Source organism: Talpa europaea, assembly GCF_964194135.1.
Source record: "Talpa europaea genome assembly, chromosome: 6".
In the NCBI taxonomy this organism is placed as follows: domain Eukaryota; kingdom Metazoa; phylum Chordata; class Mammalia; order Eulipotyphla; family Talpidae; genus Talpa; species Talpa europaea.
The window spans coordinates 12,365,605-12,379,112 of NC_140072.1; the positions used below are offsets into that span (position 1 = coordinate 12,365,605).

Below are 13,508 nucleotides of genomic sequence, written 5' to 3' on the forward strand. Positions count from 1 at the left end.
TGCGCCCCCCGCGCCCCCCGCGCCCCCCGCGCGCCCCGCAGCGGCCGAGCTCTCCAGCCCGCCGGGCTCGGGGCCGCCGCGTCAGGGCCGCCCCCCCGGCGCCGGGCCCACCCCACCTTTCCCCGCCGCCCCGCCCCGCCGCGCCCCGCCCCGCCCCGCGCAGGTCCCGTCTCCGCGCCGCGCCGGCTCCGCAGTGGCGGCGGGAGAGCAGCCGAGCGCCAGGCGGGCGCGGGAGCGGGGTCGCGGCGGCTGCGGGGACCCTCGGAGGCGGGGCCGGCGGGACCGCGATGGGCGTGGAGATCGAGACCATCTCCCCGGGAGACGGTACCGGGCGGCCGAGCCGGGGAGCGGAGGGCCGGGCGGAGCCGGGGTCTGGGGTCTGGTTCCGAGGTGGCGCGGCGGGTGCCGGGGGAAGGGGGCGGGGAGCCCGAGGACGGGCGGCGGAGGACCCCGCAGACCCGCGGGCTGGGGGTCGGGGGCAGGTCCCCGCCTGCTCTCCCCGGCCCGCTCACCTCCGGGAGGCGGGGGCTGCGGCCGCGAGGCTGGGGGCTGCGGCCGCCCCCGCCCCGGGCCTCGGCTCCGCCGCCGCGGCCGGAGCTGCCGGGTTTCCCGCGGCCGTGGATTTCCCCGGCGGGTCCTGACTCCGCTTTCCCTGCCCTGCTGGGTGGGCTTGGGAAACTGGGGAAAGAACACGGCTTGGGGCGTCCTCTGCTCGGAGGCAGCCCCCTCTCACGCGCCCCCCGCCGGCCTCGGCTCGGGGGGCCCCTGCGGGATGGGCGGGGAGACGCCGGGCGGACCCAGACGGTCTGGGCCGGGGCAGCGCGCCCGCCGCCTCTGCAGCGCCGTCCCCTCCCGCCCCTCTCAGCCTCTCCGGCCATCCTGCCCGCTGCCAGGGTGTGCAGGATGGTGTGCACAGCGATGGCCTCCAACTTAAACCTCCAGCCCGCACCTCCGATCTGAGCTCACTGTGGCCCATTTATCCAGTGGCTGCGCGACCCCCACCTGCATGTCCCACGGACACCTCAAAGGCTGCAAGTCCGAAACGGAAATTATGCTCCTCGGCTTCCCCCTCCCGAGCGCTCCCCTCAGCTCCCTGCCTCCGGGGATCCCGCACCACTCACTCTCCTAAGCCAGACATCCCAGGCCTCACCCTAGTAGGAATGGTTCTGAGTGCACAAGGAAAAGCTGTTTCTTAAACAAAACCTAACTCAGACGCTTCTGATTCTATAGGATTTGGCAGGCAAACTTCATTCCTGTCCCACTTTATTGACACCCAGCCCCCCAGGAAATAGGAGGCACCCTCGGGTTTCAGGCCACCCTCCTTGTTGAAAGGAGTGGTCCCTATGCGTCCCAGTCATGATTCTGGATCACCCTTGGGGTGCAGGCTTTGTTACCCAAGCTAGGAATGGAGGCGTGTGATATCACCCCTCCTCAAACCCCAAGGCCACAGGGCTCTGTCAGGGACCCAGAGGCCTCTAGTCCCTTCCTTCGCTCAAAGAGGCTTCTGTCTCTAGAGTTTTCTCTCCTTAGCCTCCCTCTTTGGCCAGGGACAAGGGCGTTTTCTTTTGATGGGGGTTCTGGACTTTTAGGGAAAGCCTGGAGGAGCTTTGCTTATCTGCTTTCAGGGGAGTCTAAACCTTTGGGTCAAGGAAGCACAAAAGGGCCAGCAGCCACACTGTTATCCTAGAAAGGAATATACAAATTAATATTTCAACAAGTTTGCTGCCGAACTGGGGATGCCTGTGTTAACCCACCAAGTCCTGTCTAGTCCTTCTGCTGAATATCCCCAAGCACCATCCCTCAGCCCTGCCCTAGTGCGAGCCACCATCTTCACCCCTGGATTTCTGTACAACCTCTAAACTGGTCTCCCCACCTAGTCTCAACTCCCTGCCTTCAGTTTGGCCTCCCCACTTCACTCATTTCTACACCACAGCTTGAGGACTCTTTAAAATTCCTATCACACCATGCCCCTCCCCCAGGCAAAAAATAATAATAATGTATTTTCCATCTCCTCCAGGTAGATGGTGATAGAGCCTCACGTCTCCTTGCCATCTGTGTGCCCCCCAACTTTTTCTCCAGTTTTAGTAAGCTGCCTGCAAGTTGTTTAACACACCTGTCATTCAACAAATGTTTATGAATATGTACTGGGTGCTAGCCCCTAGTGTTGCAGCAGTGAACCAGACAGGCTCCTGTTATTGCTCGACTCTAGGCCTTAGAACGTGTTCACTCTTCCGGGATTACCTCCCTTGACCTCCTCTGGCAAACATGGCTTAAGACCCAGTTTATCCTCTCTCTGATGCTTTCCCTGAGACCGTGTCAGTTCGTTGCTCCCTCCTCTGGGCTTTAAATGTTGATTCAGTTGTTAGCCCTCCCAAAGCTTTGTTACTCAGTCCCAGAGTGTTAAATTCCACCCAAATTTATACCTCCAGTGCAGTCTCTCCATCTGCCTACTTGCAGTATAAACTCGGATGTCTAATATGCATCTCAAGATTGCCACCCGCACAAATCTGTCCTCCCCAGCGCGGGGATGAGTACCTCCCTTCTACCCTGTCTCCCGCCCAAACTGAAAAAGCCAGCATCATGCTTATTTTCTACCCCCTCATCCTGGACCCCATTTCTACTCCATTAGCATACTGTCAGCTCCGCTTCTGAAATAAATCTCCATTTCACTTTTCTCTGCTGCCTCCTTGTTAATTCAAGCCTTCATTGATTTTTTTGTCTGGATTATTGCAACAGGCGCCTAACAGTCTTTCCTACACACAGCAGCACCAGTGAATTTATAAAATCTCAATTCGGATTATGTCATTCTCTTGCCCAAAACCTTCCAGTGGCTTTTCTACTGCACTTAGAATTCAGTCTGGCTCCATAAGCCCTTCATGATCCATTTTCTCACTTCTCCCCACCCGCCCTTCTTTCCAGTCACTTAACCTCCTTTCTGTTCCACACTGAGCCTTCCCTGCCTCCAACTTTGCACTCTTGCAGCTCCTTCTTCCCACAGTGCTCTGCTCTTCCCAGCATCTTGGTCATCCTTCAAGTCTCAGCCTCTCTGACAGGCTGTCCTGATCTGCCCTTTTCAGTGTGTCTTATCCCATTGTGTCTCTCGTCATTCATCAGTACATGTCTTGTCTTTAGACACAATCTATGATCGTTTACTTGAATGTTGTCTCCCTCCATTTGATCTTGTCTCTGTGGTTCACTGCTCTATCCCTGAAATCAGGCACAGGCCACACACACACACACACACACACACACACAGAGGCCACACACACACTCTAGATGTTCAGTAATTATTTGTGAAGATTTTATGTATTCATCCTGACAGCAGTCGTCACTCTGTCTTAATCTTCTGTTTATGTGTGTTTCTCCAACTTCATGGTGAGTTCATATGGTGTGTCTGGAATTTAGTCCAGACCTAATACATACCAGGTTGTCAATAAATGTTTGTGGAATGGGTAAAGCAAAGTAAACAAAGCCATCAAAGAAAAAGGACCAGGAGAGAGTGGAATTGAGGAACCCAAGGAAATAAAGTTCAAATCAAGCACGATGAGGATGGTGTGGCTGGCACAAGGCACAAAGCGAGACCTAAAGCCATGGGCATCTCCGTGGTATGGAGGGGAGTGTGGGTCAGAGCTCTTGGTCATGACCAAGAATGTTCCTGGCAACTTATCTAAAATCCTAATCATTCATGTGCCCTTCTGTCTTCTTGCAGGAAGGACATTCCCCAAGAAGGGCCAGACATGTGTGGTGCACTACACAGGTAGGCGTCTCTCCCTCGCCCTCTTCCAGATCTGCCCCTTCCAAGCCAGGTCTCTTGGATCCTCCTCTCTGGAGGTAGCTACTCCACTGGGTCAGGCAAAAGCCCAGAGCAACCAAGTCTCCTTCTGAGCAGCTATTTCCCACTCCTGCCAGCCTTGTGGGAATGAGAAAGGAGGTTTGCAAGGTTAAACCCTCCCCACTAATACCAGCAAGGGTCTTCTGTGGTACCAGCCTCTAATGGAGCCACGTCCCTCCAGGCTCCTTTCCCATGTTTGCAGGTTGGAGTCCTGGCTGCGCTGGTGTCTACATTTGAAAATCCCTCTTAAAACTGAGAGCCCTGACCCTCCCTGGGGCCCTCTTTTCATCCTATATTATTAGAGGACTTGCAATTACTTGAAATTTCCTTTCTTCTTTCAACAAGTCTATTCAATTCAGCCTACTGTTATGAAGCACCTACTGTGTGTAAGATGCTGTGCTGGGCACTGGGAGCACAAAGGTGAAAGGGAAGATTCCTACCTTCATTGGCTGGGAGGCGAGGTGGGGGAGGGCATACAAGCCTCCCAGAGCCTGGATGCAGTTCGAGGACTGGGGTGATGGCAATGCTCGTGTCCGGGTGCTGAGGGAGTCAGAGGAGGGCCCACATCTCTGCTGACCCCTCTTGGATGATCTGTTGGAAGGCCAGGTGGGCTGAGGAAAATTACAGATAGCATTCCTTTGGGCTCTGGCAGGAAGATCACAAACAGGTGTTTGTTCCAAGGGGGGTAAGCACTCTGCCTTGTGACCTGCTTCCCAATATGGAAAACTTGGTGACAGCCACTTAGCAGAGTATAAGGCCAGTTTAATTCCTGGGACATATTCAGATGGGGCCATTTTTAGCAGTTCTCCAGGCCAGTGTGAAGTGCCAGGTTAATTCTAGGCAGACGGTGTGGGTATTTCTCAACAGCTATGTTGCCAGTTGCTGACGTCAGTGGGCTGGAGCTGTGTTTTATCCCCTGGTGATACAGCCTAATTACCATGAGTCCTCTGAGGCCTCCGACCTATGTAATTGATTTATCTGTTCTACATGTTGCAGACAGATCAGTACTTATCAAGTTACGGAAACCACATCCTTTTGCAAAGACTCTTCACAGTATATACAGAGAGCAGGCAATGTGCGCTGAACACTAACATCAGCTGTAAAGGGTTCTGGCTTGGGGTGGGATGTCAAATCTAACAGGAGACTGTATGAGAATTTTAAATACATTTTAAAATTAAATATAAATATAGCAGAGAGCATAAATCTAAGATGTACAGCTCAATGAATGTCTTCAAAGTGATCACACTTATGTAACCACCAAGTCAACATGTACATTTTCAGCGCCCCAGGAGTCTCTCTCATGTCTCCTCCCAGTCATTATTCCTCCTTAAGGTAACCATCATCCTTTTGTCCCTAACGACTGGTTTTACTTGTTTTTGAACTTTATATAAATGGATCAGAGTATGTGCTCTTTTGTGTTTGGCTTACTCAGTGTATTATCTGTGAGATTTAGTCAGAGTGGTTTGCTCCTTTTTATTCCTGTACAGTCTATTGTATGACTCTACTATAATTTACCCCTTCTATAGTTGATGAACATTTGGGTTGTTTAGAGTTTTGGTATGTCTAGTGTTACTTTGGACCATCTAGATGTCTTTTGGTACAGATATGTGCCACTTCAATTTGATGTACACCCAGAAGTGGAATTGCCAGATCATAGTTTTATACCCATGCTTGACTTCAGCAGATATGCTAAATGACTTTCCAAAGTGGCTATGCCAGTTTCCACTTTCACCTTCAATGGATGAGTATTCCAGTTCTCTTATATCCTCATCAACCCTGGTATTGTCAGGTTTTTGTTTTTTGACCCCTCTGGTGGTGTCCAAAGGGATCTCACTGTGGCTTTGATTTACATTACTTGGACTGAAATGGAACAAACCTGGAGGAATGAGGTTTAACATGGTTGGTGGGTCCTCACCAGTGTGCTTATGAATGCAGGACATGGGCCAAAAGCAGACACATGGGGAAAAATAATAACAAGATTTATTTACACAGAAAGTAAGAAAAGAGAGTATTCAGACTGACATGTGACCAGAAGCCATCTATCCTACCCCAGATAGCATCCACTGAGCAGAGATTGAGCCCCAAGCCAAAGCCAGACTTAATAACCAGACATCCCTTTCCCTGTGGCTTAACTGCCCCCGCAGACCCCTCCAGCAATTTAACTACCAGAAACTTCAGCTCAGCCCATATTCTGATCATACTCTGCTCAGGGTGTAGAGTTTGAAAAGCTCCACCTTCTACCACTGAGTGCCACCCACTGGCTCAGAAACTGCTCCTCATTGTCCCCCTTACATGATGACTAATGAAACTGAGTATGGTTTTCATGAACTTACTGGCAATATCCTCTTTAGTCTGCTCAATTTATGTCCATTAAAAAATTAGGTTGTCTTTTTCTTATTTACAGGAGCTCTTTATATATTCTGGATATAAGGTTTTTGATTATACCTATTCCAAACATCTCCTATTCTAGCTCTTGCCTTTTTACTCTTATTGGCATATTTTGAATAGCAGTCATTAAGTAATAAAGTCCTATCAATCTTTTCTATTTAGAACTTTTTGTGTTCGGTTTAGACCTCCTTGTTCTTAGGTCATGAAGATATTCTCCTATTATCTTGAAGTGCAATTATTTTATCTTTTATATTTTATAATTAAATGTTCTATGATTCATCTGGAATTGATTTTTTTTTAATTTTTTTAATTTTCTAGAGGCATGTCTTATTTATTTATTTGTTTGTTTGGTTGGTTTATACATGCACTGGGTACAGTCAGAAGCGCGGGAGGGTGAGAGAATTCACCAGAGCCACTTCTGCCTGCTCTGCTCCCCGCTCTGGAATTGATTTTTGTGTGGGGTAAGGTAGGGGTCAAGATTCTTTTTAGCACAATATGAATATGCAGTTAATCTAACCACATTCATTTAAAAAATTGCCCTTTATCAGTTACACTGTAATGACACCTTTGTCAAAGCAGGTAACCATATATATATATATATGTCGGTATGTTTTTGGCTGCTTGGTTTTTTGACTGAACTTGCAGCAGTAGACAACTGTAGATTAAGTCATATGAGACTGAAGAAATTAGGCAATGAGAAGACCAACCTTTAAATGGAGTATGTCAGTGTGTATGTGTGTGTGCATATCTATTTGCATATTTGTCCAAGTGTGTGTCTGTATGTAGATCTGCGTATCTAAATATTTCTTAGCATTTATTTGGCTCTCAGGGTTTTTCTTCTGAGTGCAATTGCATAAATTCATGTGTGCGTGCATGAGAGTCTCTGGAATATTTTAGCAATCTGTGTATGCTTGAGTTTGTGTTTGATCTCCTTAGTACCCATCTGTGTAGATTTCTGTGTAGCCATAGGGTTTTCTCCTTTGCCTGATTGAGTATTCAGGACAAGAGCCAATTTTGTTCTACCCAGAAAGTAGGTAAATAAGACTGCTTCTCTTGCTTTTACATTTAAATTGTAGGACTTAGGAAGTAGAATCATAGATGCTCAGACACGAAGCTGGTCTAGCCCTCCTATATTAAAGACAACAAATCTGAGACCACGTGAGAGGAGGTGATGTGCCCAATGGCACACATAGTTAAGTCCAGCCTTTGGACTTACAGGCCAGGTCCTTCTCTGGCACCAAATCATCTTTAGTTATGGTCCAGGGGCTGCAAGACGTGAAGTAATAGCATCATTTCTGAAGGTCTGATCTTAGATTAGAGACACAAGTAAGAATTGAAGATAGAAAAGCAGCTCTTGGGCCTGAGGCAGCTGACTGAGACAGTATGTCCTCAGGGATCTGAGCTGGAAGCTGAGGGATGTTCCAAGCTGCTGGAGACAGCAGCCAGGTGTTGCTGTGTTTGTATCGGTTCTGTAGGCCACCACGGACTGGCTGGGTCACTTTCATTGTTCACTGCTGTAGATCATGTGACCTCTGGGTTTTGCTTGTAGGAGCAATCTTGGGGAAAACAGGTGAGGACTTAACCTGAGGCTGAAACGCCTGGGAAAATAAATCTTCAGGCTGAGGAAGTATCATGAAAAAAGTAAAGTACAGAGGTTATTTGAGAAAGTTGTGTCCTGAATAGGATTTGGGTGGAATGGAAGATCATTGAGAGTGGAGAGAGGGTTGAGGCAGGCACTAGCTTGTATTCAGGACAAGAGCCTACCAACTGTCTGGGACTGAAGTGCCTGTAAGCTATGTAGGAATCTGGATTCTGTGCTGGGGAGCTTTTGAAATGTTTTCAGCAAAGGAGGAATAATCAGATTTGTATTTAAAAAAAAAAAAAATCATCCTGGGTGCAATGCAGAGAATGGAACAGAAAAGTGTGGAGAAAACAGACCAGTTAGAAGTTGTTCCTGTACACAAAGAAATATGTCGGTGATCTGGAAAGAACATAGGGTGGTGATAATAGAAATGGAAAAAATGGGTGGCTCCCAAGATATGAAGCACTTGGTGATAGGCTGTATGTGCGAGTCAGGCAAAGAGACGCACGCAGGTGTCTTGCTTGGGCCAACAGGAGGATGGGAAGACTGGAATCGGAACAGGTTTCCACAGAATAGGAATTTTACACATTTGACCTGAACTGGAAGTTAAGTCATGACTGCTGCTCTTTTCCACCCTATTTTCCCTTTCACAGGAATGCTCCAAAATGGAAAGAAATTCGATTCATCCAGAGACAGAAACAAGCCTTTCAAGTTCAGAATTGGCAAACAGGAAGTCATCAAGGGTTTTGAAGAGGGTGCAGCCCAGGTAGGATGGGGAATCCTCACTAAGGGGGACTTGAGGAGTTGGAAGTTGAGGTTCAGCACTCCACCCTCCACTCTCACTCTATCACAGAACACTACTGCTTTGACTCTGTACTGGGCCCTGGTGACCCCACCCCTTTTGTTGCTAGCATGACTCCTTGGTGTCACTGGAGGCTCTCATCCCAAGCACATTCCCGCAGGCTTGCTCAGAACTAAGGAGGCCTGTGAGCTACCAGCTGTCTGGGACTGAGACAGCAGAAGAGTCAAGATGGGGGAAGTCTAGGATTTTATTTTAACTTATTTTTCTAGAAACAATTTCAGACTTGCAAAAATGATAAATTCTCGTATACTCTTTCCCCAGCTTCCCCAAATTTAGCATCTTATATAAGCAAGTTGCCACAATCAAAACTTTTTTAATCAGCTATTTTAAAATTTTTAATTGATTTATTCAAATCTCACCAATTGTCCACTAATGCCAGGCAGGTTCTTAACAACTGCTGCGACAAGGCCTGGTTCAAACTCTTCCTCCTGGTCTGTGAGATCCTATGATAGTCTATTAGAGTAGGTTTCTTTGCATTCTCCTACAGCCTCTAGTGCCGTAACGTCACTGATGAACTGCTCCTATCCCCTTCTTTAGTGTGTATATCTACATTTGCTCTCTCTATACTCTCTTTAGGCTTTGGAAGAGGGTGAAGAACAATTATTAACAAAGAGAAATATTTGGTTCATACACTGTGACTAGCAATGTTTGTTAGATGAATGGATGAGATGACTCTGTGCAAGTAACTGTCCCACAGACAAATCTCTGCTAGTCTGAGGCAAGAATCTGCATTGTTACACTCTTAGCACAACTTCAAAGTGCTACATATAAAATTCATATCAGATCTTCAATGTTACCATGAGGATGGTTTGGAAAAATGCCATAGTTATCTTACTTTTTTCTTTTAAATCAAGCTGGGTCCTCTTTCTCCTCTCCCCATCTGCCCCCATCCCTGCTAGATGAGTTTGGGGCAGAGGGCGAAGCTGACCTGCACCCCTGATGTGGCGTATGGAGCCACGGGCCACCCTGGTGTCATCCCTCCCAATGCCACCCTCATCTTTGACGTGGAGCTGCTCAACTTAGAGTGAAGGCAGGAAGGAACTCAAGGTAGCTGGAGATGGCTGCTGCTCACCCTCCTAGCCTGCTCTGCCACTGGGACGGCTCCTCCTGCTTGGGGCTCTTGATCAGTGCGCTAACCTCACTGCCCCACAGCATTATCCATTCTCTCTGCCCAAGTTGCTCTGTATGTGTTTGTTGTCATTGTTCATGCGCATCTTTGCTTGAGGAAACTTCAGTAGCAGATGGAAGCATTTCAGGTTGTGCATTTTGAATGATGCATGTTGCAGTCATTCCTGATCACAGAACACAGAATTCTCCTTTGCACAATCTACACTGCCTTATCTTTACTTAAGCCAGACACACAAGGTGCTCAGACATGAAATGTACATGGTGTGCACAGAGGGAGTCGAGCCAGTTTACTTTTGCTGTCAGTTTCTCTTAGAAATTTTGTTGACTGCTGACCTAAAGTGTTCTCTTCGAAAATGATGTTAAATAAAGGCTCTGTGCTTAACAAATTTCTGTTCATACTTATTGTAGGTAGGAAGTGTTTTAGGGACCAAATAAGCCAGCTTCCCTTGGGAAAAAGATTGGAGTCTTCCAAATAGCCAGCAAAGTGAAAATAGCTATGATGTATTGTTTATGCAGGGTCTTATTCTACGTAATTTCAAAAAGAATTGCCACCTACCCACTAAGAAGCTCTACAAGGTAGGTATTACTTGCTACTTACCGCACAGGTTCAGAATTTTCCTGCACAGCTAAAGGAATATAGTGTCCAAATCCCATAGTCTAGCAGTCAAACATGGGGTTTGAGCATTGGGATGAGCGCACCTAGATGGAAAAGAACACTGTGACTCTGAACAAATGAAGGCTGCAAATCCAACCACCACAGGTTGTGAATGTTGTGTGATACATGTAGCCATTCCTGATCACAGAACACACATTTCTCAGTTCACACCATCTACACTGCCTTACCTTCACATAAGCCAGGCACACAAGATGCTCAGACATGAAATGTCCATGGTGTACACAGAGGGAGTCAGCCATATGAGGCTTTGGCGCTTAACATTAACTGTGGCAAGTTATTTTTGAAAATTGCATGATTCTGAGTGTTTTTACGTATATGCTCAGTTTCACTTAGATTTGCTTTAACACATTGGGGGATTACTTCTGAGAAAAATATGATTCTGAACTTGTTTCCACATACCCTTATTTTTTTATCTACATTTACTATAACTCAGTGAAATCCCCAGCTCATTTTTTTTTTTTCCAATCAGTTCATTTATTGGTGTGGGTTGTGTGTACATAGGAGGGCAATATGGCTGAGAGATTTGGCTTAGGCAAGAAATACTCTTGGCCAGAGTCAAGATTACTTGGTAACAACTTGGAATTACTGTAGGACTGAGAATCCAGGGGGCTGCTAACAGGTTAGTTCTTCAAAGACTTACTGATAAATGTCACATGATGTCATATATATGATATAGGGCCATGACATCTTGCCTGTTCATCTACCCCTGTCTCCAAGAACTCCTGGCTGTCTTCCTCTGCAAAGGGTTAGGAGTTAATGAAGAGGTGGTGCTTTGAGATGGGGAGAATGAAATGAGAAAGGAGCTGCCTTGCATCTAACTGGGCTCTCTTCTTCCAGGGACCAGACCAGCCAGAGGGTGCTACACTCTGGGGTGTTTCCTTCAGAATGTCTTGGTTCCTAACATTCCTTGACAACATAAATACCTATGAGAATTTCTCAAAACTCAGCTTTTTTTTCCCTGACACTAATAGGATAATGATGGCACAAAAGACCATTTCAGGTGCCCATGATGGAGTCATATAAAACTGCCAGTCTAGGGTATTTATAGTGTAGGTGGGAGACACACACTAAGAGACCCAAAATAACATAAAAAACCCACCCTCCTGGCTGGCACGTGGAAAGGATATGCTAAGCTTTGCAGGCCCTGCTTTACTGATATGCATAGAGGATGATGTGGGAAATTATGATGCAATATACTAAAGAGTCTGGACATTGTCCTTTGAGCGTTACTGGAAGCTGTGAAGCAGCAGACTGATAAAATCTGTTAGAGCAATCATCTTCCAACTGCAGTCAAAAAATTATTCATACAAAATTTTTCTTATAAACTTGAAATTTAATCTAGAGGAATGTAAAGCAGATTTGGCAATGCATACACAGACGTGCACATGGACACAATCATCTCCTGCACTCTTAAAAGTAGTTCAAAAACCTGGGCTTTAGATTATTGATGCAGAGGACCAACTGTAACTATGTTTCCAGCATCTAAGCATACACACACCCTACAAAGAGTCGATGTTCAATACCTGTGCATTGAATTAAAGTTCTTATAACTGGGACAGAATACAAAATTTCCTAACAATTAGAAGGTACTTTTAAAATTCTTAACTTTAGGTCCTGAAATTCAGCTAACAGTTATATTAAATCCAAATTATGGACCAGCCACAACTGTCAATAAAAGTAACTTTCCCATGTAATTGATTTAAAACCTCACTAAAGGCAAGCTTCTGTCATTTAGACAAATCATACTGTAAGTCTAATTTGTTTTCCCCTTACAAAAAGGTTTTCAGAAAAATCTTTTCACATTTGTAATTACCTAACGGCACACCGTACATTACAAAAATCAGTAAGCATTCATCAGAGCATTCACAAAAAATTTATAATGGTGGCCCCTTTGTCCTGTCTGCCCTTGTTACAATTCCTACTTTTATAGTGCTTTCAAAAAACACTCAGAAATAATATATAAAATAATTATTTCTTCATTTTCAATAGTAGGTTTTGAAAACACAGTACAAAAAAGTAAAAAAATAGCCTATTTTCTTGAAGTAAGGATAAATTTTAAAACTAATTGCATTTAAAAGCAGTATAGATGGTTTTTGTCCATTTAAATGATTCCGTGCATACCGCCATCAAATTCATTTTGGGTTATGGTCATACACAAAACAATTAGCCCATGTTTTCCCATTTGGTTCATGCCTAAACTATAAAAATTAAATTACAGCGATCTCTTCTTAGCTGCCAAGCTCTGTTTATGAATGTGTTACTAATAATACTATTTTCATGCCTTTAGAGTTCATGATTGTATCGCTTCTCGGCCTTTTGGCTAAGATCAAGTGTAGAGTTCATGATTGTAAGACTGAATATCATGTATTTTATTTATAACAAAGAGATACTATGATCTAAGGTGCAAAATATATACAGAGACATTATAACTACAGGGAAAGACTGCATAAATAGAATCTCAGACAAGTACCAACCAACACCACTGCTGGGGAGCTGGCTCTCAAATTTCTAACAATGTGCTGCATCTGGGCCTCCTTGGTGGCAAGGGGTTAAGACGCAACCTATGAAGCTAGCTGCAGCCACGCAGCATGAGTTTGATCTCCAGCCAGGGAGCTGCCCACATGGCGCAGCTCACCTCTCATGACTCGCCCACTGCTCCCCTCAGCAGTATATTTCAGTCAGTCCGCCTGTTCTGCTCCCCACTCTGTCTCTGGTGAATCCTCCCCTCCCCACCTTTGGCCTGTATCCCAGTTCTTGTATGCATAAATAAATAAATCTTAAAAAAAAAAATGTGCTGTATCTGACTGGCATTTCTAGAACAGACTGTTCTCAGGAGGACAAGGGTACTCATGTTGACAAAACTGTTACGTTAACTGTAAAGCAAACATTATTCAATTATACTGGTGTGGTTAATAACTGATGATACATCAGCTTTTTACGTAAACATTTTATTCACTCAACCAACATAATGAGACTTGGCTTCCTTATCTGCAAGATGAAGATACATCTTGCAGATAAGTTGTTATGAAGATCTCACTAT

The 13,508-nt window shown here is 45.8% G+C and overlaps 1 protein-coding gene across 3 annotated transcripts; it reads left to right on the forward strand.

Annotated features, from left to right (window-relative positions):
* Positions 1-287: 287 nt before the first annotated feature.
* Positions 288-9,692, forward strand: FKBP1B (FKBP prolyl isomerase 1B; the record flags this gene model as incomplete). Of its 3 annotated transcripts, none has more annotated exons than XM_084235018.1 (4): positions 288-324; positions 3,710-3,757; positions 8,456-8,568; positions 9,564-9,692. In XM_084235018.1, 4 exons carry the CDS (start codon positions 288-290, stop codon positions 9,690-9,692), a joined length of 327 nt encoding a protein of 108 aa, XP_084091144.1. The 3 variants fall into 3 exon arrangements, with proteins under 3 accessions (XP_084091144.1, XP_084091145.1, XP_084091146.1); XM_084235019.1 differs by lacking the exon at positions 9,564-9,692 and adding an exon at positions 9,519-9,563; XM_084235020.1 differs by lacking the exons at positions 3,710-3,757; positions 9,564-9,692 and adding an exon at positions 9,519-9,563.
* Positions 9,693-13,508: the final 3,816 nt, after the last annotated feature.